At 44.2% G+C, this 27454-nt stretch overlaps 1 protein-coding gene across 1 annotated transcript in view; it reads left to right on the top strand.

Annotated features, from left to right (window-relative positions):
- LOC139394303 (TBC1 domain family member 1-like) overlaps positions 1–27454 on the top strand; it is a 141790-nt gene that overhangs the window by 30024 nt on the left and 84312 nt on the right. The window contains 12 exon segments of the mRNA XM_071142335.1: positions 11464–11991; positions 11993–12082; positions 15776–15865; positions 16517–16621; positions 16857–16989; positions 17128–17219; positions 18161–18268; positions 19188–19301; positions 20202–20285; positions 24358–24689; positions 25113–25217; positions 26765–26875. Of these exon segments, the coding sequence (XP_070998436.1) occupies positions 11464–11991; positions 11993–12082; positions 15776–15865; positions 16517–16621; positions 16857–16989; positions 17128–17219; positions 18161–18268; positions 19188–19301; positions 20202–20285; positions 24358–24689; positions 25113–25217; positions 26765–26875 (1892 nt within the window).

Here is a 27454-nt window from a genome sequence, read left to right as displayed (position 1 = left end):
ACAGCCAGCCAGTCAACCAACCAGTCAACCAGTCAACCAGTCAGCCAGTCAGCCAACCAACCAACCAGTCAACCAGTCAGCCAGTCAGCCAACCAACCAGTCAACCAGTCAGCCAACCAACCAACCAGCCAGCCAGCCAGCCAGTTAGTCAGCCAACCAGTGTGCCACTCCTCTGATCTGATGTTTAGGCAGGAAAACAGGCAGGCCAATCACATTACCTCATGGTGAGTCACCACGCCTGTTTCTAGCGCCTTCTGTCTGACTCCCTTTCAGTTTGGTGCAACAAATACTGTCCCGTCAGAAACTCACACTGCCTTCAGAACGTATTCATACCCCTTATTCCACATTATGTACTTCGTGTCTGAATTCAACATTTTATTTTGTTTTTAAATCTTTGCACATTTATTGGAAATGAAACACAGAAATACACTACGTGACCAAAAGTATGTGGACACCTGCTCGTCGAACATCTCATTCCAAGATTATGGTCATTAATATGGAGTTGGTCCCCCCCTTTGCTGCTATAACAGCCTTCACTCTTCTGGGAAGGCTTTAATATGAGGTTGTACCCCCCTTTCCACTCTTCTGGGAAGGCTTTAATATGGAGTTGTCCCCCCTTTGCTGCTATAACAGCCTCCACTCTTCTGGGAAGGCTTTCCACTAGATGTTGGAACATTGCTGCTATAACAGCCTCCACTCTTCTGGGAAGGCTTTCCACTATATGTTGGAACATTGCTGCTATAACAGCCTCCACTCTTCTGGGAAGGCTTTCCACTAGATGTTGGAACATTGCTGGTATATCAGCCTCCACTCTTCTGGGAAGGCTTTCCACTAGATGTTGGAACATTGCTGCTATAATAGCCTCCACTCTTCTGGGAAGGCTTTCCACTAGATGTTGGAACATTGCTGCAGGGACTTGCTTCCATTCAGCCAAAAGGACAATAGTGAGGTCGGTCACTGATGTTGGGTGATTAGGCCTGGCTCGCAGTCGGCGTTCCAATTCATCCCAAAGGTTTTTGATGGGGTTGAGGTCAGGGCTCGGTGCAGGCCGGTCAAGATCTTCCACACCGATCTCGACAAACCATTTCTGTATTGACCTCGCTTTGAGCACGGGGCAATTGTCATGCTGAAACAGGACAGGAAACTGTTGTCACAAAGTTGAAAGCACAGAATCACAGATCTTAGGCTTGTGTGCTGCTGCTCGGCCACGGAAACCCATTTCATGAATCATGAATGAACTCTGTAGTGAGGGGTTGCAAGCCGAAGACAGACGATTTTTACACGCTTCAGCACTCGGCGGTCCCGTTCTGTGAGCTTGTGCGGTCTACCACTTTGAGACTGAGCCGTTGTTGCTCCTAGATGTTTCCACTTCACAATAACAGCACTTACAGTTGACCGGGTTAGCACTAGCAGAGCAGAAACTTCACCAACTGACTTGTTGGAAAAGTGGTGGTGCCACGTTGAAAATCACAGAGCTCTTCACTTTTTTTTATTTTAATTTTTTTTTACATTTAACCTTTTTTTATTTAACTAAGCAAGTCAGTTAAGAACACATTCTTATTTTACAATGACGGCCGGCACAGAACACAGAACACAGAACACAGAACACAGAACACAGAACCCGGACCACACTGGTCCAATGGTGCGTCGCAATGCCGTTCTACTGCCAATGTTTGTCTATGACGATTGCATGGCTGTGTGCCTGATTTTTATGGGTGTGGCTGAAATGGAAGAATGCACTAGTATGAAGGGGGTGTCCACATACATTGTATATACACACACACACACAACAGTATCTCATTTACATAAGTAGTCACACCCCCTTTTGCCTTGACACTCCAATGTTGTGTGTATATATAATGTATCTCGTTTACATAAGTAGTCACACCCCTTTTGCCTTGACACTCCACTGTTGTGTGTGTGTGTGTATATACAATGTATCTCATTTACATAAGTAGTCACACCCCTTTGATCATCCCTGATGTCCCTACAACTTGATTGGAGTCCACCTGTGGCCAATTGTAATGAGTTGGAACATGGAACACACCTGTCTATATAAGGTTCCACAGTTGACAGAGCAGAAACTATACCAGGAAGTCCAGGGAACTGTTTGGAGATCTCTGAGAGAATTGTGATGAGGCATATATCTGGGGGAAAGGGTTATAAAACAACTTCTAGAGTTTTTGAAAGTTTCCAAGAGCACATTGGTCTCCAGACGACTCAGACTCTGTCTAGAGCTCGCTGTCTGACCAAACAGGAGCAACCGGGCAAGAAGGACCTCGGTCAGGGAGGGGACCAGGAGCCCAATGACCACTCTGACAGAACTACCGAGTTCCCGAGGTGAGATGGGAGAACCTGCCAGAAGGACAACGGTCAGGGAGGGAGACCAGGAACCCAATGACCACTCTGACGGAACTACAGAGTTCCCGAGGTGAGATGGGAGAACCTGCAAGAAGGACAACGGGTTTCTACAGCACTTCACCGATCTGGGCTTTATGGGGGAGTGGCCAGACGGAAACCACTCCCCAATTAAAAAAAAAAAAGGCACATGACACCTGGAGATTGCAAAAAGGCATGTAAAAGACGAGGCAAAACATTCTGTGGTCCAACCAGGCACAGCTCATCACCTGTCTAACACCTTTCTTTACTGTGAAGCATGGTGGTGGCAGCATCATGCTGTGGGGATGCTTTTCAGCAGCAGGGACTGGGGAGACTGGTAAGGATGGAGGGAACAATGAATGGAACCAAATACAGGCACATCCTTGATGAGAACCTGCTTGAGTGCAAACGACCTTAGACTGGGGGCGAAGATTTGACTGTTTTTCAGGGACTGGGAGACTAGTCAGGATCGAGGGAAAGATGAACGGAGCGAAGTACAGAGATCCTTGATGAAAACCTGCTTGAGTGCAAACGACCTTAGACTGGGGTGAAGATTTGTCAAAGCAACGCTGGAGTGGCTTCAGAACAAGAATGTGAAAGTCCTTGAGTGGCCCAGCCAGACTTGAATCCCATTGAAAATCTGTGGAAAGACTTAAAGATTGCTGTTCACCGCCACTCCCCATCTAACTTAAGAGTTTAAGAAAATCTGCAAGGAAGAATCGGAGAAAGTCCAGACGTGCAAAGCTGATTCAGACCTACCCAAGACGACTCAAAGCTGATACAGACCTACCCAAGACGACTCCAAGCTGATGCAGACCTACCTAAGACGACTCCAAGCTGATACAGACCTACCCAAGACGACTCCAAGCCGATACAGACCTACCCAAGACGACTCCAAGCTGGTACAGACCTACCCAAGACGACTCCAAGCTGATACAGACCTACCCAAGACGACTCCAAGCTGATACAGACCTACCCAAGACGACTCAAAGCTGATACATACCTAGCCAAGACGACTCCAAGCTGATACAGACCTACCCAAGACGACTCCAAGCCGATACAGACCTACCCAAGACGACTCCAAGCTGGTACAGACCTACCCAAGACGACTCCAAGCTGATACAGACCTACCCAAGACGACTCCAAGCAGATACAGACCTACCCAAGACGACTCCAAGCTGGTACAGACCTACCCAAGACCTTAATTGTCACGTTGGGCCATCGAGGTGTGGTGACCTCACCGTCCATCACGTTGTCCCATCGAGGTGTGGTGACCTCACCGTCCATCACGTTGGGCCCATCGAGATGTGGTGACCTCACCGTCCATCACGTTGGGCCCATCGAGGTGTGGTGACCTCACCGTCCATCACGTTGGGCCCATCGAGGTGTGGTGACCTCACCGTCCATCACGTTGTCCCATCGAGGTGTGGTGACCTCACCGTCCATCACGTTGGGCCCATAGAGGTGTGGTGACCTCACCGTCCATCACGTTGGGCCCATAGAGGTGTGGTGACCTCACCGTCCATCACGTTGGGCCCATTGAGGTGTGGTGATCTCACCATCATCACGTTGGCCCATCGAGGTGTGGTGACCTCACCTTCCATCACGTTAGGCCCATCGAGGTGTGGTGACCTCACCGTCCATCACGTTGGCCCATAGAGGTGTGGTGACCTCACCGTCCATCACGTTGGGCCCATAGAGGTGTGGTGACCTCACCGTCCATCACGTTGGGCCCATAGAGGTGTGGTGACCTCACCGTCCATCACGTTGGGCCCATAGAGGTGTGGTGACCTCACCGTCCATCACGTTGGGCCCATTGAGGTGTGGTGATCTCACCATCCATCACGTTGGCCCATCGAGGTGTGGTGACCTCACCTTCCATCACGTTAGGCCCATCGAGGTGTGGTGACCTCACCGTCCATCACGTTGTCCCATCGAGGTGTGGTGAGCTCACCGTCCATCACATTAGGCCCATCGAGGTGTGGTGAGCTCACCGTCCATCACGTTGTCCCATAGAGGTGTGGTGACCTCACCGTCTGGCCCATAGAGGTGTGGTGACCTCACCGTCTGGCCCATAGAGGTGTGGTGACCTCACCGTCTGGCCCATAGAGGTGTGGTGACCTCACCGTCTGGCCCATAGAGGTGTGGTGACCTCACCGTCTGGCCCATAGAGGTGTGGTGACCTCACCGTCTGGCCCGGTCTGAACAGAACACCGCACTTATTTGGTATTTTATTAGGATCCCCATTAGCTGTTGCCAAAGCAGCAGCTACTCTTCCTAGGGTCCACACAGAGCACAGGACACAGAACACAGAACACAGAGCACAGAGCACAGAACACAGAACACAGAACACAGAGCACAGAACACAGAGCACAATTCAGAACATCAATAGACAAGAACAGCTCAAGGACAGAACTATATACATTATTAAAAAGGCCCATGTAGCCTCCATATCAATGCATAGACACAAACTATCTGGGTCCAATAGGGGAAGAGGAGGTGTGGCCGGGAGGTGTGGCTTTATCTGCCCTCATATCAATACATAGACACAAACTATCTGGGTCAAATAGGGGAGGTGTGGCCGGGAGGTGTTGCTTTATCTGTTTTGTGAAACCAGGTTTTCTGTTTATTTAAAACAATATGAGATGGAAGGAAGTTCCATGCAATAAGGGCTCTATATAATACTGTACGCTTCCTTCAATTTGTTCTGGATCTGGGGACTATGAAAAGACCCCCGAGGGGCACGTCTGGTGGGGAAAGTGTGTGTGTCAGAGCTGTGTGTAAGTTGATTTTGCAAACAATTTTGGATTTTCAACATGATTGTTTCTTATAAAAAGAAGAAGTGATGAAGTCAGTCTCTCCTCAACTCTCAGCCAGGCATTCATAGTATTTATATCAGCCCTCTGATTACAATGAAGAGCAAGACGTGCCGCTCTGTTCTGGACCAGCTGCAGCTTCACTAGGTCTTCCTTTGAAGCACTGGGACCACACGACTGGACACTAATCAAGATTAGACAAAACTAGAGCCTGCAGGACTTGCTTTGTGGAGTGTGTTATCAAAAATGCAGAGAATCTCTTTATTACGGCCCAGACCTCTCTCCATCTTTACAACCATCGAATCAATATGTTTTGACCATGACAGTTTACAATCTAAGGTAACGACCAGTAATTTAGTCTCCTCAACTTGTTCAACAGCCTCACCATTCATTACCAGATTCAGCTGAGGTAGCTTAGGGAATGATTTGTACCAAATACAAAACGCTCTTGGTTTTAGAGATGTTCAAGGACTAGTTTATTACTGGTCACCCATTCTAATGTATTGTTATGTACTTTATCATGGGTTTGATTCCTGCTGGGGCCCACCTATACCTATACTATACCTATACCATACTATACCTATACTATACCTATACCTATACTATACCTATACTATACCTATACTATACCTATACTATACCTATACTATACCTATACTATACCTATACTATACCATACTATACCTATACTATACCATCCTATACCATACCTATACTATACCTATACTATACCTATACTATACCTATACTATACCATACTATACCTATACTATACCATACTATACCTATACTATACCATCCTATACCATACCTATACTATACCTATACTATACTATACCATCCTATACCATCCTATACCATACTATACCTATACTATACCTATACTATACCATACTATACCATACTATACCATCCTATACCATACCTATACTATACCTATACTATACTATACCATCCTATACCATCCTATACTATACCTATACTATACCTATACCATACTATACCTATACTATACCTATACCTATACTATACCTATACCATACTATACCTATACTATACCTATACTATACCTATACTATACCTATACTATACCTATACCATCCTATACCATCCTATACTATACCTATACTATACCTATACTATACCTATACTATACCTATACCATCCTATACCATCCTATACTATACCTATACTATACCTATACTATACCTATACTATACTATACCTATACCATACCTATACTATACCTATACCATACTATACCTATACCATACTATACCTATACTATACCTATACTATACCTATACTATACCTATACCATACTATACCTATACCATACTATACCTATACTATACTATACCTATACTATACCTGTACTATACCTATACCTATACTATACCTATACCATACTATACCTATACTATACCTATACCTATACTATACCTATACTATACCATACTATACCTATACTATACCTATACTATACCTATACCTATACTATACCTATACCATACTATACCTATACTATACCTATACCTATACCTATACTATACCTATACTATACCATACTATACCTATACTATACCTATACTATACCTATACCATACTATACCTATACCATACTATACCTATACTATACTATACCTATACTATACCTGTACTATACCTATACCTATACTATACCTATACCATACTATACCTATACTATACCTATACCTATACCTATACTATACCTATACTATACCATACTATACCTATACTATACCTATACTATACCTATACCATACTATACCTATACCATACTATACCTATACTATACTATACCTATACTATACCTGTACTATACCTATACCTATACTATACCTATACCATACTATACCTATACTATACCTATACCTATACTATACTATACCTATACTATACCTATACTATACCTATACCTATACTATACCTATACCTATACTATACTATACCTATACTATACCTATACTATACCTATACTATACCTATACCTATACTATACCTATACTATACCTATACCATACTATACCTATACCATACTATACCTATACTATACTATACCTATACTATACCTATACCATACTATACCTATACTATACTATACCTATACTATACCTATACTATACCTATACCTATACTATACTATACCTATACTATACCTATACTATACCTATACTATACCTATACCTATACTATACTATACCTATACTATACCTATACCATACTATACCTATACCATACTATACCTATACTATACCTATACTATACCTATACCTATACTATACCTATACCATACTATACCTATACTATACCTATACTATACCTATACCATACTATACCTATACTATACCTATACCTATACTATACTATACCTATACTATACCTATACCATACTATACCTATACTATACCTATACTATACCTATACCATACTATACCTATACTATACCTATACTATACCTATACTATACTATACCTATACTATACTATACCTATCCTATACTATACCATACTATACCTATACTATACCTATACCTATACTATACCTATACTATACCTATACTATACCTATACCTATACCATACTATACCTATACTATACCTATACCTATACTATACCTATACTATACCTATACTATACCTATACCTATACCATACTATACCTATACTATACCTATACCTATACTATACCATACTATACCTATACCTATACCTATACTATACCATACTATACCTATACTATACCTATACCTATACTATACCTATACTATACCATACTATACCTATACTATACCATCCTATACCATACCTATACTATACCTATACCATACTATACCTATACTATACCATCCTATACCTGTACTATACTATACCTATACTATACCATCCTATACCATACCTATACTATACCTATACCATACTATACCTATACTATACCTATACTATACCACACTATACTATACTATACCGATACTATACTATACCTATACCATACTATACTATACCTATACTATACTATACCTATACCATACTATACCTATACTATACCTGTACTATACCTATACCTATACCATACTATACCTATACTATACCTATACTATACTATACCTATACTATACTATACCTATACTATACCTATACTATACCTATACCTATACCATACTATACCTATACTATACCTATACTATACCTATACCTATACTATACCTATACCTATACCATACTATACCTATACTATACCTATACCTATACTATACCATACTATACCTATACTATACCTATACTATACCATACTATACCTATACTATACCATCCTATACCATACCTATACTATACCTATACCATACTATACCTATACTATACCTATACTATACCTGTACTATACCATACTATACCTATACTATACCTATACTATACCACACTATACCTATACTATACTATACCTATACTATACTATACCTATACTATACCTATACCATACTATACTATACCTATACTATACCCATACTATACCTATACTATACCTGTACTATACCATACTATACCTATACTATACCATACTATACCTATACTATACCTATACTATACCTATACCTATACCTATACTATACTATACCTATACCTATACTATACCTATACCTATACTATACTATACCTATACCATACTATACCTATACTATACCTGTACTATACCATACTATACCTATACTATACCACACTATACCTATACTATACCACACTATACCTATACCTATACTATACTATACCTATACTATACTATACTATACCTATACTATACTATACCTATACTATACTATACCTATACTATACCTGTACTATACCATACTATACCTATACTATACCTGTACTATACCTATACCTATACTATACTATACCATCCTATACCATACCTATACTATACCTATACTATACCTATACTATACCTATACTATACCACACTATACCTATACTATACCTATACTGTACCTATACCTATACTATACTATACCTATACCTATACTATACTATACCTATACTATACTATACCTATACCATACTATACCTATACCTATACTGTACCTATACCTATACTATACTATACCTATACCTATACTATACTATACCTATACCATACTATACCTATACTATACCTGTACTATACTATACCTATACCTATACTATACCTATACTATACTATACCTATACCTATACTATACTATACCTATACCATACTATACCTATACTATACCATACTATACCTATACTATACCATCCTATACCATACCTATACTATACCTATACTATACCTATACTATACCTATACTATACCACACTATACCTATACTATACCTATACTGTACCTATACCTATACTATACTATACCTATACCTATACTATACTATACCTATACTATACTATACCTATACCATACTATACCTATACCTATACTGTACCTATACCTATACTATACTATACCTATACCATACTATACCTATACTATACCTGTACTATACTATACCTATACCTATACTATACCTATACTATACCTATACCTATACCATACTATACCTATACTATACCTATACTATACCTATACCTATACTATACCTATACCTATACCATACTATACCTATACTATACCTATACCTATACTATACCATACTATACCTATACTATACCTATACTATACCATACTATACCTATACTATACCATCCTATACCATACCTATACTATACCTATACCATACTATACCTATACTATACCTATACTATACCTGTACTATACCATACTATACCTATACTATACCTATACTATACCACACTATACCTATACTATACTATACCTATACTATACTATACCTATACTATACCTATACCATACTATACTATACCTATACTATACCTATACCATACTATACCTATACTATACCTGTACTATACCATACTATACCTATACTATACCATACTATACCTATACTATACCTATACTATACCTATACCATACTATACCTATACCTATACTATACTATACCTATACCTATACTATACCTATACCTATACTATACTATACCTATACCATACTATACCTATACTATACCTGTACTATACCATACTATACCTATACTATACCACACTATACCTATACTATACCACACTATACCTATACCTATACTATACTATACCTATACTATACTATACATATACTATACTATACTATACCTATACTATACTATACCTATACTATACCTGTACTATACCATACTATACCTATACTATACCTGTACTATACCTATACCTATACTATACTATACCATCCTATACCATACCTATACTATACCTATACTATACCTATACTATACCTATACTATACCACACTATACCTATACTATACCTATACTGTACCTATACCTATACTATACTATACCTATACCTATACTATACTATACCTATACTATACTATACCTATACCATACTATACCTATACCTATACTGTACCTATACCTATACTATACTATACCTATACCTATACTATACTATACCTATACCATACTATACCTATACTATACCTGTACTATACTATACCTATACCTATACTATACCTATACTATACTATACCTATACCTATACTATACTATACCTATACCATACTATACCTATACTATACCATACTATACCTATACTATACCATCCTATACCATACCTATACTATACCTATACTATACCTATACTATACCTATACTATACCACACTATACCTATACTATACCTATACTGTACCTATACCTATACTATACTATACCTATACCTATACTATACTATACCTATACTATACTATACCTATACCATACTATACCTATACCTATACTGTACCTATACCTATACTATACTATACCTATACCATACTATACCTATACTATACCTGTACTATACTATACCTATACCTATACTATACCTATACTATACTATACCTATACCTATACTATACTATACCTATACCATACTATACCTATACTATACCATACTATACCTATACTATACCATACTATACCTGTACTATACCATACTATACCTATACTATACCTATCCTATACCTATACCTATACTGTACCTATCCTATACCAAAAAATGTAACCTATACCAATACTATACCTATACCAAAAAATGTAAGCACCCATGACAAAGCCTCCCTCCCTCCCTCCCTCCCTCCCCTCCTTCCCTCCCTCCCTCCCTCCCTCCCTCTCTCCTCCAGGTCCCCGAGATCATCAGTACTCTGCGTCAGGCCGGGAAGAGCTCGGCGCGCAACGATGACCTCGCGGCGCCCAAACCCGCCGCCTCTTCCTCAGAAGACTGTACTCCGTCCGCGTCGTCGGCCTTCGGCGCTGCCACCATGTTCGCCAAGAGGTTTGAGGTCCTGTTCTGTGGAAGAGTGACCGTCGCTCACAAGAAAGCCCCGCCCGCCTTGATTGACGAGTGCATCGAGAAATTCAGCCAATCCGTAGGGGCCGGGGGCGATCCTAAACCAGAAAGTGGCGGTGGATTGGTGGACGGGCTGCGGAGAGCTCTGGCCTTGCCGACGCTAACGCGAGATGGAGGAACTGGGGATGGAGCGGTCAGGGGAGGAGGTGGTGGGAGGCCGGTGGTGTTCCAACCAGACCCCAGTTTCCCCTGCCTCCGGGCCCTGGATGAGAACGGCCTGTCACCTGAACTACACACACACACCGCTGGGGTCCAGCCCACCAGTCTACAGGACAACAGGACCATGCTGTTCATGGTAACTAACACACACACACACACACACACACACACACACACACACTGCTGGGGTCCAGCCCACCAGTCTACAGGAGAACAGGACCATGCTGTTCATGGTAACACACACACACACACACACAACATCCTTATGACTCAGCAAGTCCCGGTGACTCCTACAACACACACTCAGGGTGACTTCGCAGTGGTTGACCCTAGGTACCCCTCTGCCACCCTGTTTCCTGTCCAGGAAGGAAGTGGTCAGCATGGAACCAGGAAGGAGAACGGGGAGCCGTCCAACACAGCAGACACACATCTAAAATAAAACCCTCACGTCATCCTGTCTGTCGCTACCGGCAACACAGACACACAGACACACACACACACACACACACACTGCCTCAACCATGAGATCACACACTCCTCACCACAGCACTGTGTTTAACACACACGCATGCACGCACGCACGCACACACATACACTAACCGTATACACCAATGATGATCAATCACCGCTCCAGTTGCCCCTTTATACATGCTGCTCCTTTACACATGCTGCTCCTTTACACATGCTGCTCCTTTACATGCTGCTCCTTTACACATGCTGCTCCTTTACACATGCTGCTCCTTTACACATGCTGCTCCTTTACACATGCTGCTCCTTTACACATGCTGCTCCTTTACACGTGCTGCTCCTTTACACATGCTGCTCCTTTACACATGCTGCTCCTTTACACATGCTGCTACTTTACACATGCTGCTACTTTACACATGCTGCTCCTTTACATGCTGCTCCTTTACACATGCTGCTCCTTTACATGCGGCTCCTTTACATGCTTCTCCTTTACACATGCTGCTCCTTTACACATGCTGCTCCTTTACATGCTGCTCCTTTACATGCTTCTCCTTTACACATGCTGCTCCTTTACACATGCTGCTCCTTTACACATGCTGCTCCTTTACATGCTGCTCCTTTACATGCTTCTCCTTTACACATGCTGCTCCTTTACATGCTTCTCCTTTACACATGCTGCTCCTTTACACATGCTGCTCCTTTACACATGCTGCTCCTTTACACATGCTGCTCCTTTACATGCTGCCCCTTTACATGCTGCTCCTTTACACATGCTGCTCCTTTACATGCTGCTCCTTTACATGCTGCTCCTTTACACATTATGCTCCTTTACACGTGCTGCTCCTTTACATGCTGCTCCTTTACACATGCTGCTCCTTTACATGCTGCTCCTTTACACATTCTGCTCCTTTACACATTCTGCTCCTTTACACATGCTGCTCCTTTACATGCTGCTCCTTTACATGCTGCTCCTTTACACATGCTGCTCCTTTACATGCTGCTCCTTTACATGCTGCTCCTTTACACATGCTGCTCCTTTACACATGCTGCTCCTTTACACATGCTGCTCATTTACATGCTGCTCCTTTACACATGCTGCTCCTTTACACATGCTGCTCCTTTACACGCTGCTCCTTTACATGCTGCTCCTTTACACATGCTGCTCCTTTACACATGCTGCTCCTTTACATACTGCTCCTTTACATGCTGCTCCTTTACATGCTGCTCCTTTACACATGCTGCTCCTTTACACATGCTGCTCCTTTACATGCTGCTCCTTTACACATGCTGCTCCTTTACACATGCTGCTCATTTACATGCTGCTCCTTTACACATGCTGCTCCTTTACACATGCTGCTCCTTTACACATGCTGCTCTTTTACACATGCTGCTCTTTTACACATGCTGCTCCTTTACATGCTGCTCCTTTACACATGCTGCTCCTTTACATGCTGCTCCTTTACACGCTGCTCCTTTACACATGCTGCTCCTTTACACATGCTGCTCCTTTACATGCTGCTCCTTTACATGCTGCTCCTTTACACATGCTGCTCCTTTACACATGCTGCTCCTTTACATGCTGCTCCTTTACATGCTGCTCCTTTACACATGCTGCTCCTTTACATGCTGCTCCTTTACATGCTGCCCCTTTACATGCTGCTCCTTTACATGCTGCTCCTTTACACATGCTGCTCCTTTACACATGCTGCTCCTTTACACATGCTGCTCCTTAACACATGCTGCTCCTTTACACATGCTGCTCCTTTACACATGCTGCTCCTTTACAGACAGACACTAAGAAGGTTGTTTCTATATCTGTGTGTGTTTCCAGGTGGGTCGGTCTCAGATCTTCCTGGTCAGTCCAGACACTAAGAAGGTTGTTTCTATATCTGTGTGTGTTTCCAGGTGGGTCGGTCTCAGATCTTCCTGGTCAGTCCAGACACTAAGAAGGTTGTTTCTATATCTGTGTGTGTTTCCAGGTGGGTCGGTCTCAGATCTTCCTGGTCAGTCCAGACACTAAGAAGGTTGTTTATATATCTGTGTGTGTTTCCAGGTGGGTCGGTCTCAGGTCTTCCTGGTCAGTCCAGACACTAAGAAGGTTGTTTCTATATCTGTGTGTGTTTCCAGGTGGGTCGGTCTCAGGTCTTCCTGGTCAGTCCAGACACTAAGAAGGTTGTTTCTATATCTGTGTGTGTTTCCAGGTGGGTCGGTCTCAGGTCTTCCTGGTCAGTCCAGACACTAAGAAGGTTGTTTCTATATCTGTGTGTGTTTCCAGGTGGGTCGGTCTCAGATCTTCCTGGTCAGTCCAGACACTAAGAAGGTTGTTTCTATATCTGTGTGTGTTTCCAGGTGGGTCGGTCTCAGATCTTCCTGGTCAGTCCAGACACTAAGAAGGTTGTTTCTATATCTGTGTGTGTTTCCAGGTGGGTCGGTCTCAGATCTTCCTGGTCAGTCCAGACACTAAGAAGGTTGTTTCTATATCTGTGTGTGTTTCCAGGTGGGTCGGTCTCAGATCTTCCTGGTCAGTCCAGACACTAAGAAGGTTGTTTCTATATCTGTGTGTGTTTCCAGGTGGGTCGGTCTCAGATCTTCCTGGTCAGTCCAGACACTAAGAAGGTTGTTTCTATATCTGTGTGTGTTTCCAGGTGGGTCGGTCTCAGATCTTCCTGGTCAGTCCAGACACTAAGAAGGTTGTTTCTATATCTGTGTGTGTTTCCAGGTGGGTCGGTCTCAGATCTTCCTGGTCAGTCCAGACACTAAGAAGGTTGTTTCTATATCTGTGTGTGTTTCCAGGTGGGTCGGTCTCAGATCTTCCTGGTCAGTCCAGACACTAAGAAGGTTGTTTCTATATCTGTGTGTGTTTCCAGGTGGGTCGGTCTCAGATCTTCCTGGTCAGTCCAGACACTAAGAAGGTTGTTTATATATCTGTGTGTGTTTCCAGGTGGGTCGGTCTCAGATCTTCCTGGTCAGTCCAGACACTAAGAAGGTTGTTTCTATATCTGTGTGTGTTTCCAGGTGGGTCGTCTCAGATCTTCCTGGTCAGTCCAGACACTAAGAAGGTTGTTTCTATATCTGTGTGTGTTTCCAGGTGGGTCGGTCTCAGATCTTCCTGGTCAGTCCAGACACTAAGAAGGTTGTTTCTATATCTGTGTGTGTTTCCAGGTGGGTCGGTCTCAGATCTTCCTGGTCAGTCCAGACACTAAGAAGGTTGTTTCTATATCTGTGTGTGTTTCCAGGTGGGTCGGTCTCAGATCTTCCTGGTCAGTCCAGATACTAAAAAGGTTGTTTGTATATCTGTGTGTGTTTCCAGGTGGGTCGGTCTCAGATCTTCCTGGTCAGTCCAGATACTAAAAAGGTTGTTTGTATATCTGTGTGTGTTTCCAGGTGGGTCGGTCTCAGGTCTTCCTGGTCAGTCCAGACACTAAGAAGGTTGTTTCTATATCTGTGTGTGTTTCCAGGTGGGTCGGTCTCAGATCTTCCTGGTCAGTCCAGACACTAAGAAGGTTGCCATAGAGAAGAGCTTCAGAGAAATATCTTTCTGCTCACAGGTACGTGTTCTCTTTGTCCCCCACAATGCAATGGGAGGGGTAACTACTATGGATGTGTCTCCGTCCGTTAGCATGTCGGGACGTTAGTTGGATATCTCAGACCCCGTTCTGGATGGTGAGTCGTGACCTAGAGATCCGGGGAACGGCGTGCTTAATGTTACCTCGTTTTACATTGTGATCCACCATGCTTCTCTTTCTAATCTCTCTGTCTCTGTCTCTCTCCCTCTGTCTCTGTCTCTCTCCCTCTGTCTCTCTCCCTCTGTCTCTGTCTTTCTCTCTCTGTGTCTCTCTGTCTCTGTCTCTCTCCCTCTGTCTCTCTCCCTCTCTCTGTCTTTCTCTCTCTGTGTCTCTCTCTCTGTCTCTCTCTCTCTCTCTCTCTGTCTCTCTCTCGCTCTCCCTCTCCCTCTGTCTCTCTCCCTCTGTCTCTGTCTCTCTCCCTCTGTCTCTGTCTCTCTGTCTCTCTCTGTCTCTCTCTGTCTCTCTCTGTCTCTCTCTGTCTCCCTCTGTCTCTGTCTCTCTCCCTCTGTCTCTGTCTCTCTCCCTCTGTCTCTGTCTCTCTCCCTCTGTCTCTGTCTCTCTCCCTCTGTCTCTGTCTCTCTCTGTCTCTCTCTGTCTCTGTCTCTCTCTCTCTCTCTCTCTCTCTCTCTCCAGGGTATTCATCATGTGGATCACTTTGGGTTCATCTGTAGAGAGACAGTAGAAGGAGGGAGCTGTACATTCGTCTGCTATGTCTTCCAGTGTACTGATGAATCCCTGGTAAGACGGACAGAGAGATGTTCAACACTGACAGACGGACGGATGGATTGAACTGATCACTCTCTCTGCCTGTCTGTCTCTCTCTCTGCCTGTCTGTCTGTCTCTCTGCCTGTCTCTGCCTCTCTGTCTGTCTGCCTCTCTGTCTGTCTGCCTCTCTGTCTGTCTGCCTCTCTGTCTGTCTGCCTCTCTGTCTGTCTGCTTCTCTCTCTGCCTGCCTGCCTGTCTGCTCTCTCAGGTGGATGAGATCATGTTGACTTTAAAGCAGGCGTTCTCTGTGGCCGCCCTGCAGCAGAGTGTAAGGACCAGGAGCCAGCAGTGTGACAGTTGCCCCATGCAGCAGCTGCACAGGCTGTGTGAGAGGATAGAAGGTAGGAAACTGGTCCTGCCGGCCGTGTCAAACACACTTTTATGCCCACAGTCACACACATTCAAAGTTTCAATGGTGAGAAGTTCACTGTGTGTGTGTGTGTGTGTGTGTGTGTCTGTGTGGTGTGTGTGGTCTCCAGGTCTCCTCCCGTCTAAAGCCAAGCTCGAGTTTCAGAAACATCTGGCCACACTGGACAACCAGGAACAAGCTGCTGTGTTCGAGCACACTGTGGTACTAGTGTGTGTGTGTGTGTGGGGTGTGTGTGTGGTGTGGTTGGTGTGTGTGTGTGGTGTGTGTGGTGCGTGTGGTATGTGTGTGTGTGTGGTGTGTGTGGTGTGTGTACGCGTGTGTGGTGTGTGTGCGCGTGTGTGTGTGTGTGGTGTGGTTGGTGTGTGTGTGTGGTGTGTGTGTAACTACGTTCTGTTCCAGTCAGTTGTTAGTAAACAGGTTCTTTCCTCTGTTTGTCCTGGTTGGTTTACGGCGTAGTGGACATTGTGTCTTTATTGAGACAGTTTTAAAGCCTAGTGGACATTGTCTTTATTGAGACAGTTTAAAGCCTAGTGGACATTGTGTCTTTATTGAGACGGTTTAAAGCCTAGTGGACATTGTGTCTTTATTGAGACAGTTTAAAGCCTAGTGGACATTGTGTCTTTATTGAGACGGTTTGAAAGTGTAGTGGACATTGTGTCTTTATTGAGACGGTTTGAAAGCGTAGTGGACATTCTGTCTTTATTGAGACGGTTTGAAAGTGTAGTGGACATTGTGTCTTTATTGAGACGGTTTGAAAGTGTAGTGGACATTCTGTCTTTATTGAGACGGTTTGAAAGCGTAGTGGACATTCTGTCTTTATTGAGACGGTTTGAAAGTGTAGTGGACATTGTGTCTTTATTGAGACGGTTTGAAAGTGTAGTGGACATTCTGTCTTTATTGAGACAGTTTTAAAGCGTAGTGGACATTCTGTCTTTATTGAGACAGTTTAAAGCCTAGTGGACACTGTGTCTTTATTGAGACAGTTTTAAAGCGTAGTGTTTAATGGAGGCATGTTGATCAGTCTGACTCAGAAAGGTTACACTGACACCTGCTGGACATGTGCCTGAACTGACACACTGGGAAATATATTGCTGATTCTTTTTACTGTGTGTGTGTGTGTGATGGTGTGTGTGTGTGTGTAGAGGGCCAGTCCTAAGAGTGACCAGGAGGAGAATGAGCTGGTGATGGGGTCTTTGAGGAGTCTGTATGAACAGAAACAGAGGAGTCATCAACACACAGATCACAGACCGGTACAATAACTAGGACTGTCTGTCTGCACCCGGTACCTTAAAACTATCACTCTGTCATCACTCTCTTTCTACACCATCCCGTCCGTCCGTCCGTCCGTCCGTCCGTAAAGGTCTTCATTGGGAAATACATGTTAACATTGCCAAAGCATATTATGTAAATATACAGTGTTGTAACGAAGTGCAAATAGTTAAAGTACAAAAGGGAAAATAAATCAACATTTTGCAACAGGTTACAAAACATTTCTTAGGAAGAGCAGCTCAGTTTCCACCTCATTTTGTGGACAGTGTTGCACATGGCCTGTCTTCTCTTGAGAGCCAGGTCTGCCTACGGCGGCCTTTCTCAATAGCAAGGCTATGCTCACTGAGTCTGTACATAGTCAAAGCTTTCCTTAAGTTTGGATCAGTCACAGTGGTCAGGTATTCTGCCACTGTGTACTCTCTGTTTAGGGTCAGTCACAGTGGTCAGGTATTCTGCCACTGTGTTCTCTCTGTTTAGGGTCAGTCACAGTGGTCAGGTATTCTGCCACTGTGTATTCTCTGTTTAGGGTCAGTCACAGTGGTCAGGTATTCTGCCACTGTGTCCTCTCTGTTTAGGGGCAGGTATTCTGCCACTGTGTCCTCTCTGTTTAGGGACAAATAGCATTCTAGTTTGCTCTGTTTTCTTGGTTAATTCTTTCCAATGTGTCAAGTAATTATCTTTTTGCTTTCTCTCTCTCTCTCCTCTATCTCTCTCTTTTATCTCTCCTATCTCTCTCTCTCTGTCTCTCTCTCTCCTCCCTCTCTCTCTCTCTCTCCTCTCATCTCTCTCTGTCTCTGTCTCTCTCTCTCTCTCCTCCCTCCCTCTCTCCTCTCTCCTATCTCTCTCCTCTCTCCTCTCCTTTCTCTCTCTCCCCACCCCCCTCTCTCTCTCTCTCTCTAGGTACCAGAGGCTCCAGCCCCAGTAGAGGTCCAGTCCAGTAGCAGACAGAGATTAGAGCAGTTTAAAACCAGAGCAAAACGCTCCCTCACAGAGTCACTGGAGGGCATCTGGAAGGTAGGGGGAAGTGGTCTGGAAGGTAGGGGGAAGTGGTCTGGAAGGTAGGGGGAAGTGGTCTGGAAGGTAGGGGGAAGTGGTCTGGAAGGTAGGGGGAAGTGGTCTGGAAGGTAGGGGGAAGTGGTCTGGAAGGTAGGGGGAAGTGGTCTGTAGGGGGCATCTGGAAGGTAGGGGGAAGTGGTCTGGAAGGTAGGGGGAAGTGGTCTGGAAGGTAGGGGGAAGTGGTCTGGAAGGTAGGGGGAAGTGGTCTGGAAGGTAGGGGGAAGTGGTCTGGAAGGTAGGGGGAAGTGGTCTGGAAGGTAGGGGGAAGTGGTCTGGAAGGTAGTGGGAAGTGGTCTGTAGGGGGCATCTGGAAGGTAGGGGGAAGTGGTCTGGAAGGTAGGGGGAAGTGGTCTGGAAGGTAGAGGGAAGTGTCTGGAAGGTAGGGGGAAGTGGTCTGGAAGGTAGAGGGAAGTGTCTGGAAGGTAGGGGGAAGTGGTCTGGAAGGTAGGGGGAAGTGGTCTGTAGGGGGCATCTGGAAGGTAGGGGGAAGTGGTCTGGAAGGTAGGGGGAAGTGGTCTGGAAGGTAGGGGGAAGTGGTCTGGAAGGTAGGGGGAAGTGGTCTGGAAGGTAGGGAGAAGAGGTCTGGAAGGTAGGGGGAAGTGGTCTGGAAGGTAGGGGGAAGTGGTCTGGAAGGTAGGGAGAAGAGGTCTGGAAGGTAGGGGGAAGTGGTCTGGAAGGTAGGGGGAAGTGGTCTGGAAGGTAGCGGGAAGTGGTCTGGAAGGTAGGGGGAAGTGTATGCGCGTCTGTTTTAACGTGTGTGTGAGAATCTGTGTGTGTGTTAATCTGTGTGTGTGTTAATCTGTGTGTGTGTTAATCTGTGTGTGTGTTAATCTGTGTGTGTGTGTTCTGTTTCTCCAGGGAAGTAACAAAGCCAGGGCTCAGAGAGAGAACAGTGAAGGAGACATCAGCTCATCTGACTCTACACTGAACTCCACTGAACAGGTATCTAACTCTACTAGACAGGTATCTAACATCTACTAGACAGGTATCTAACATCTACTAGACAGGTATCTAACTCTACTAGACAGGTATCTAACATCTACTAGACAGGTATCTAACTCTACTAGACAGGTATCTAACTCTACTAGACAGGTATCTAACTCTACTAGACAGGTATCTAACTCTACTAGACAGGTATCTAACATCTACTAGACAGGTATCTAACTCTACTAGACAGGTATCTAACTCTACTAGACAGGTATCTAACTCTACTAGACAGATATCTAACTCTACTAGACAGGTATCTAACTCTACTAGACAGGTATCTAACTCTACTAGACAGGTATCTAACATCTACTAGACAGGTATCTAACATCTACTAGACAGGTATCTAACTCTACTGGACAGGTATCTAACATCTAACTCTACTAGACAGGTATCTAACTCTACTAGACAGGTATCTAACATCTAACTCTACTAGACAGGTATCTAACATCTAAGTCTACTAGACAGGTATCTAACATCTAACTCTACTAGACAGGTATCTAACTCTACTAGACAGGTATCTAACTCTACTAGACAGGTATCTAACTCTACTAGACAGGTATCTAACTCTACTAGACAGGTATCTAACTCTACTAGACAGGTATCTAACTCTACTAGACAGGTATCTAACTCTACTAGACAGGTATCTAACTCTACTAGACAGGTATCTAACTCTACTGGACAGGTATCTAACTCTACTGGACAGGTATCTAACTCTACTAGACAGGTATCTAACTCTACTAGACAGGTATCTAACTCTACTAGACAGGTATCTAACTCTACTAGACAGGTATCTAACTCTACTAGACAGGTATCTAACTCTACTAGACAGGTATCTAACTCTACTAGACAGGTATCTAACTCTACTAGACAGGTATCTAACTCTACTAGACAGGTATCTAACTCTACTAGACAGGTATCTAACTCTACTAGACAGGTATCTAACATCTAACTCTACTAGACAGGTATCTAACTCTACTAGACAGGTATCTAACTCTACTAGACAGGTATCTAACTCTACTAGACAGGTATCTAACTCTACTAGACAGGTATCTAACTCTACTAGACAGGTATCTAACTCTACTGGACAGGTATCTAACTCTACTGGACAGGTATCTAACTCTACTAGACAGGTATCTAACTCTACTAGACAGGTATCTAACTCTACTAGACAGGTATCTAACTCTACTAGACAGGTATCTAACTCTACTAGACAGGTATCTAACTCTACTAGACAGGTATCTAACTCTACTAGACAGGTATCTAACTCTACTAGACAGGTATCTAACTCTACTAGACAGGTATCTAACTCTACTAGAGGACATTTCTCCAAAAAGTACGATCTTCGTCCCCATGTGCAGTTGCAAACCGTAGTCTGGCTTTTTTATGGCGGTTTTGGAGCAGTAGCTTCTCCTTGCTGAGTGGCCTTTCAGGTTGTGTCTATATAGGACTCGTTCTACTGTGGATATAGATACTTTTGTACCTGTTTCCTCCAGCATCTTCACAAGGTCCTTTGCTGCTGTTCTGGGATTGATTTGCACTTTTCGCACCAAAGTACGTTCATCTCTAGGTGACAGAACGCGTCTCCTTCCTGAGCGGTTTGATGGCTGCGTGGTCCCATGGTGTTTATACTTGCGTAGTATTGTTTGTACAGATGAACATGGTACTTTCAGGTGTTTTGGAAAATGCTCTGAAGGATGAACCAGACTTGTGGAGGTCTACAATTTTTCTTGGCTGATTTATTTTGATTTTCCCATGATGTCAAGCAAAGAGGCACTGAGTTTGAAGGTAGGCCTTGAAATACATCCACAGGTACACCTCCAATTGACTCAAATGATGTCAATGAGCTTATCAGAACCTTCTAAAGCCATGACATCATTTTCTGGAATTTTCCAAGCTGTTTAAAGGCACAGTCAACTTAGTGTATGTAAACTTCTGACCCACTGGAATTGTGATACAGTGAATTATAAGTGAAATAATCTGTCTGTAAACAATTGTTGGAAACATTACTTGTGTCATACACAAAGTAGATGTCCTAACCGACTTGCCAAAACTATAGTTTGATAACAAGAAATTGTTGAAAAACAAGTTTTAATGACTCCAACCTAAGTGTATGTAAACTTCCGACTTCAATTGTCAACCCATCAAGTACGGAGTCAGACCCCCCCCCCCTTTCCCTCCAGAACAGCCTGAATTATTTGGGGCGTGGATTCTACAAGGTGTCAGAAACGTTCTACAGGGATGTTGATGTCATCCCAAAGACGTTCTATCGAGCTCGGTCAGCGACAGTGTTTTCAGAGGTGCTCGGTCAGCGACAGTGTTTGAGGTGGTCGGTCAGCGACAGTGTTTTCAGAGGTGGTCGGTCAGCGACAGTGTCTCAGAGGTGCTCGGTCAGCGACAGTGTTTTCAGAGGTGGTCGGTCAGCGACAGTGTCTCAGAGGTGGTCGGTCAGCGACAGTGTCTCAGAGGTGGTCGGTCAGCGACAGTGTTTCAGAGGTGCTGTGGAGTTCAAATGTTCTTCAACTGGTATCAAGGGTCAATAGCGAAAAACTAGTTTTAATGACTCCAACCTATCCAGAACAGCCTGAATTATTCGGGGCATGAACACATTGCTCAACTGGTATCAAGGGTCAATAGCGAAAAACGAGTTTTAATGACTCCAACCTATCCAGAACAGCCTGAATTATTCGGGGCATGAACACGTTTCTTAACTGATATCAAGGGAAATTAGCGTGCGCCAGGAAAACATCCCCCTCACCATTCCACCACAGACACCAGGCAGGACGGGGCCAAATCCGGGCTCTGCCGTCAGCATCAAGCAACAGGAACCGGGATTCAACAGACAGGTTTTTCAACTCCTCATTTGTCCAGTGTTGATGATGTCGTGTCCACTGGAGACACTTCTACTTGTTGTTAGCTGATAGGACTGGAACCCGGGGGTGTTTGTCTGCTGTAAATAGCCAATCGGTGACGAGAAACCGATCAGTTGTGCGTTCCGAGATGTCGTTCTGCACACCACTGTTGAACGGCGCTGTTATTTGTCTGGTTTGTGGCCCACCTCTTACCCGGCACAATTATTACCATTTTCCTTCCACCTCTCCCATCACGGTGCTGTTTTCACCCACAGGACTGTCACTGACTGGATGGTTTGTGTTTGTCAAACCATTCTCAATATAAACCCCAGACACTGTCTGTTAAAATCATCACACCATTCTGTTAAAATCATCACACCATTCTGTTAAAATCATCACACCATACTGTTAAAATCATCACACCATTCTCAGTATAAACCCCAGACACTGTCTGTTAAAATCATCACACCATTCTGGGTATAAACCCTAGACACTGTCGTCAGGAGGGCATCCGTTTCTGACATCCTGAATCCGGCGTGCCTGGCCCCGCCCATCACACCACGCTCAGAGTCACTTAGTTTCACACGTGTTGCCCAGTCTAAAGTCCAATGGAACAGTAACTGAATGTCTTGATGCCTGTCTGTAGGAGCCATCCATTATGGTGAATGGGACGGTGTACCTAATAAACTGTACGATGGAACAGTAACTGAATGTCTTGATGCCTGTCTGTAGGAGCCATCCATTATGGTGAATGGGACGGTGTACCTAATAAACTGTCCGATGGAACAGTAACTGAATGTCTTGATGCCTGTCTGTAGGAGCCATCCATTATGGTGAATGGGACGGTGTACCTAATAAACTGTCCGATGGAACAGTAACTGAATGTCTTGATGCCTGTCTGTAGGAGCCATCCATTATGGTGAATGGGACGGTGTACCTAATAAACTGTACGATGGAACAGTAACTGAATGTCTTGATGCCTGTCTGTAGGAGCCATCCATTATGGTGAATGGGACGGTGTACCTAATAAACTGAATGTCTTGATGCCTGTCTGTAGGAGCCATACATTTAGGTGTACCTAATAAACTGTCCAGTAAAGTGTAAACTGTCTGTCTCTAACTCCAACTTTCTCTCTCCTCCCTCCATCTCCCTCCCTCTCCTTCTCCCTCCCTCCCCAGGACCCCTCCCTAGAAGACCCCCTCCCCTCCTCCAATCCTCTGCGGTCTCACAACTCTACAGGGGACCTGAAACGTCTGGACACCTCTCCTCTCTCCGTCTCTCCTTCCTTCTCATCCCTGTCTCTGTCCTCCCGGGACGCACGGTCCCAGCCGCATGGCTTCAGGCGGAGAGCCAGCACCTTCAGCCACTCCCCTTCCTACCACGATCACGCCCCTTCCTACCCTGACCACACCCCCTCGTATACACACACACCCCAGGTACCCAGCGGCTCCACCAAGCCCAAACTGGTCCGGCACTACTCTGTCAGCACCGACACTCCGCACCAGAGCAAGTAAGAGCTGGTGTGTGTGTGTGTGTGTGTGTGTGTGTGTGTGTGTGTGTGTGTGTGTGTGTGTGTGTGTGTGTGTGTGTGTGTGTGTGTGTGTGTGTGAGATAGTGGTCAGATCAACAAGCATTTAAAATAATAGTTCATCCCTTCCATTTGTATGGATGGCTTTAGTCTGTCTTGTTGTCCTGAATGGGACACACTCAGTACTTTCCTGACATGTCCACAAAACACACACACACACACACACACGGAGTTCCTGTCATAGGTACGGCACTTCCCGTTGTGTTCCTCCTGAGGGAGGTCAACACCCCAATTTCCATCCTTATTCTCTCTCTCTCTCTCTCTCTCTCTCTCTGTCTCTGTCTCTCTTTCTCGCTCTCTCTTTCTCTCTCTCTCTTTCTCTCTCTCTCGCTCTCTGTTCTCCAGACGACTCCAGGCGGACCCTACTCTTCCTTTCCTCTCCTTCCCCTCTCCTCTTCTCTCTCATCGACCCTCATCCCCCTCTCTCGGGGGTCACCTGGCCAAACGAAGGTGAGCGCCTTCACCCCTCCTTTTTTTTCTTCTGTCTTTGTTCCTTTCCTGTCTGTCCCTGCTACTTCCTGTCTGTCATTATCACTGTGTTTCAGTGTCTCTTCCTGCTACTTCCGGTCTGTCATTATCACGTCTGTCATTATCACTGTGTTTCAGTGTCTCTTCCTGCTACTTCCGGTCTGTCATTATCACGTCTGTCATTATCACTGTGTTTCAGTGTCTCTTCCTGCTACTTCCGGTCTGTCATTATCACGTCTGTCATTGTCACTGTGTTTCGGTGTCTCTTCCTGCTACTTCCGGTCTGTCATTATCACGTCTGTCATTATCACTGTGTTTCGGTGTCTCTTCCTGCTACTTCCGGTCTGTCATTATCACGTCTGTCATTATCACTGTGTTTCAGTGTCTCTTCCTGCTACTTCCGGTCTGTCATTATCACGTCTGTCATTATCACTGTGTTTCGGTGTCTCTTCCTGCTACTTCCGGTCTGTCATTATCACGTCTGTCATTATCACTGTGTTTCAGTGTCTCTTCCTGCTACTTCCGGTCTGTCATTATCACGTCTGTCATTATCACTGTGTTTCAGTGTCTCTTCCTGCTACTTCCGGTCTGTCATTATCACGTCTGTCATTATCACTGTGTTTCGGTGTCTCTTCCTGCTACTTCCGGTCTGTCATTATCACTGTGTTTCAGTGTCTGTCCCTGCTACTTCCTGTTTGTCATTATCACTGTGTTTCAGTGTCTCTTCATGCTACTTCCTGTCTGTCATTATCACTCTGTTTCAGTGTCTCTTCCTGCTACTTCCTGTCTGTCATTATCACTTTGTTTCAGTGTCTCTTCCTGCTACTTCCTGTCTGTCATTATCACTTTGTTTCAGTGTCTCTTCTTGCTACTTCCTGTCTGTCATTATCACTCTGTTTCAGTTTCTGTCACTGCTACTTCCTGTCTGTCATTATCACTGTTTCAGTGTCTGTCCTTGCTACTTCCTGTCTGTCATTATCACTGTTTCGGTGTCTCTTCCTGCTACTTCCTGTCTGTCATTATCACTCTGTTTCGGTGTCTCTTCCTGCTACTTCCTGTCTGTCATTATCACTTTGTTTCAGTGTCTCTTCCTGCTACTTCCTGTCTGTCATTATCACTCTGTTTCAGTTTCTGTCACTGCTACTTCCTGTCTGTCATTATCACTGTTTCAGTTTCTGTCCCTGCTACTTCCTGTCTGTCATTATCACTGTTTCAGTGTCTGTCCCTGCTACTTCGTCTGTCTGTTATTATCACTCGGTTTCAGTGTCTGTCCCTGCTTCTTCCTGTCTGTCATTATCACTCTGTTTCAGTTTCTGTCCCTGCTACTTCCTGTCATTATCACTGTTTCAGTGTCTGTCCCTGCTACTTCCTGTCTGTCCAGTCTATATCTTTAATGTTTCTCTCCTCTCTCTCTCTCTCTCTCTCTCTCTCTCTCTCTCTCTCTCTCTCTCTCTCTCCTTCTCTCTCCTTCTCTCCTCTCTCTCTCCTTCTCTCCTCTATCTCTCCTTCTCTCCTCTCATCTCTGTCAGTCCTCTGGGAGGTCTGCGCGCTCGTCTCCGCTCCTCCTCCTCTGTTCCCAACTTCCTCAAACTCCTTGCTCCTGTCCACGAGAGCCACCCCTGTGACTTAGACAAGAGGAGGTACACCACACCATACACCATACGCCACACCACACACTACACACCACAGCACACTTTCCATACACCACACACCATACACCACACCACTCACCACACACCATACCATACACCACATCCCACACCCACCCACCACACCATACCATACACCACACCATACACCACACCCCATACACCCCATACACCCCACACCATACACCACACCGTACACCCCACACCATACACCACACCATACCATACACCACCACACCACACCCCACACACTACACTACACATCATACACCACACCACACCATACACCACACCACATACCACACACCCCACACCATACCATGCACCACACCACCACCACACCATACACCACACCACCATACCCCACCCCACACACCATGCACCACACCCCACCCCACCCCACACTACACACCATACACTCTACCTGTGAGTTTTATAACCACTTACTCGTCCTGGTGTGGGGTGTGTATTTAATGTTGTGTGTCCCAACATGGGGGGTAGTGTGTGTGTGTATTAATGTGTGTGTGTTACAGTGACGTAGCAGCCCTGTCCAGTCCGGTAGCAGTGTTT

Source organism: Oncorhynchus clarkii, unplaced genomic scaffold, assembly GCF_045791955.1.
Source record: "Oncorhynchus clarkii lewisi isolate Uvic-CL-2024 unplaced genomic scaffold, UVic_Ocla_1.0 unplaced_contig_9911_pilon_pilon, whole genome shotgun sequence".
Taxonomy (NCBI): domain Eukaryota; kingdom Metazoa; phylum Chordata; class Actinopteri; order Salmoniformes; family Salmonidae; genus Oncorhynchus; species Oncorhynchus clarkii.
The sequence above is the reverse complement of the archived record's forward strand: the minus strand, read 5'-3'. Positions and strand labels throughout refer to the sequence as shown.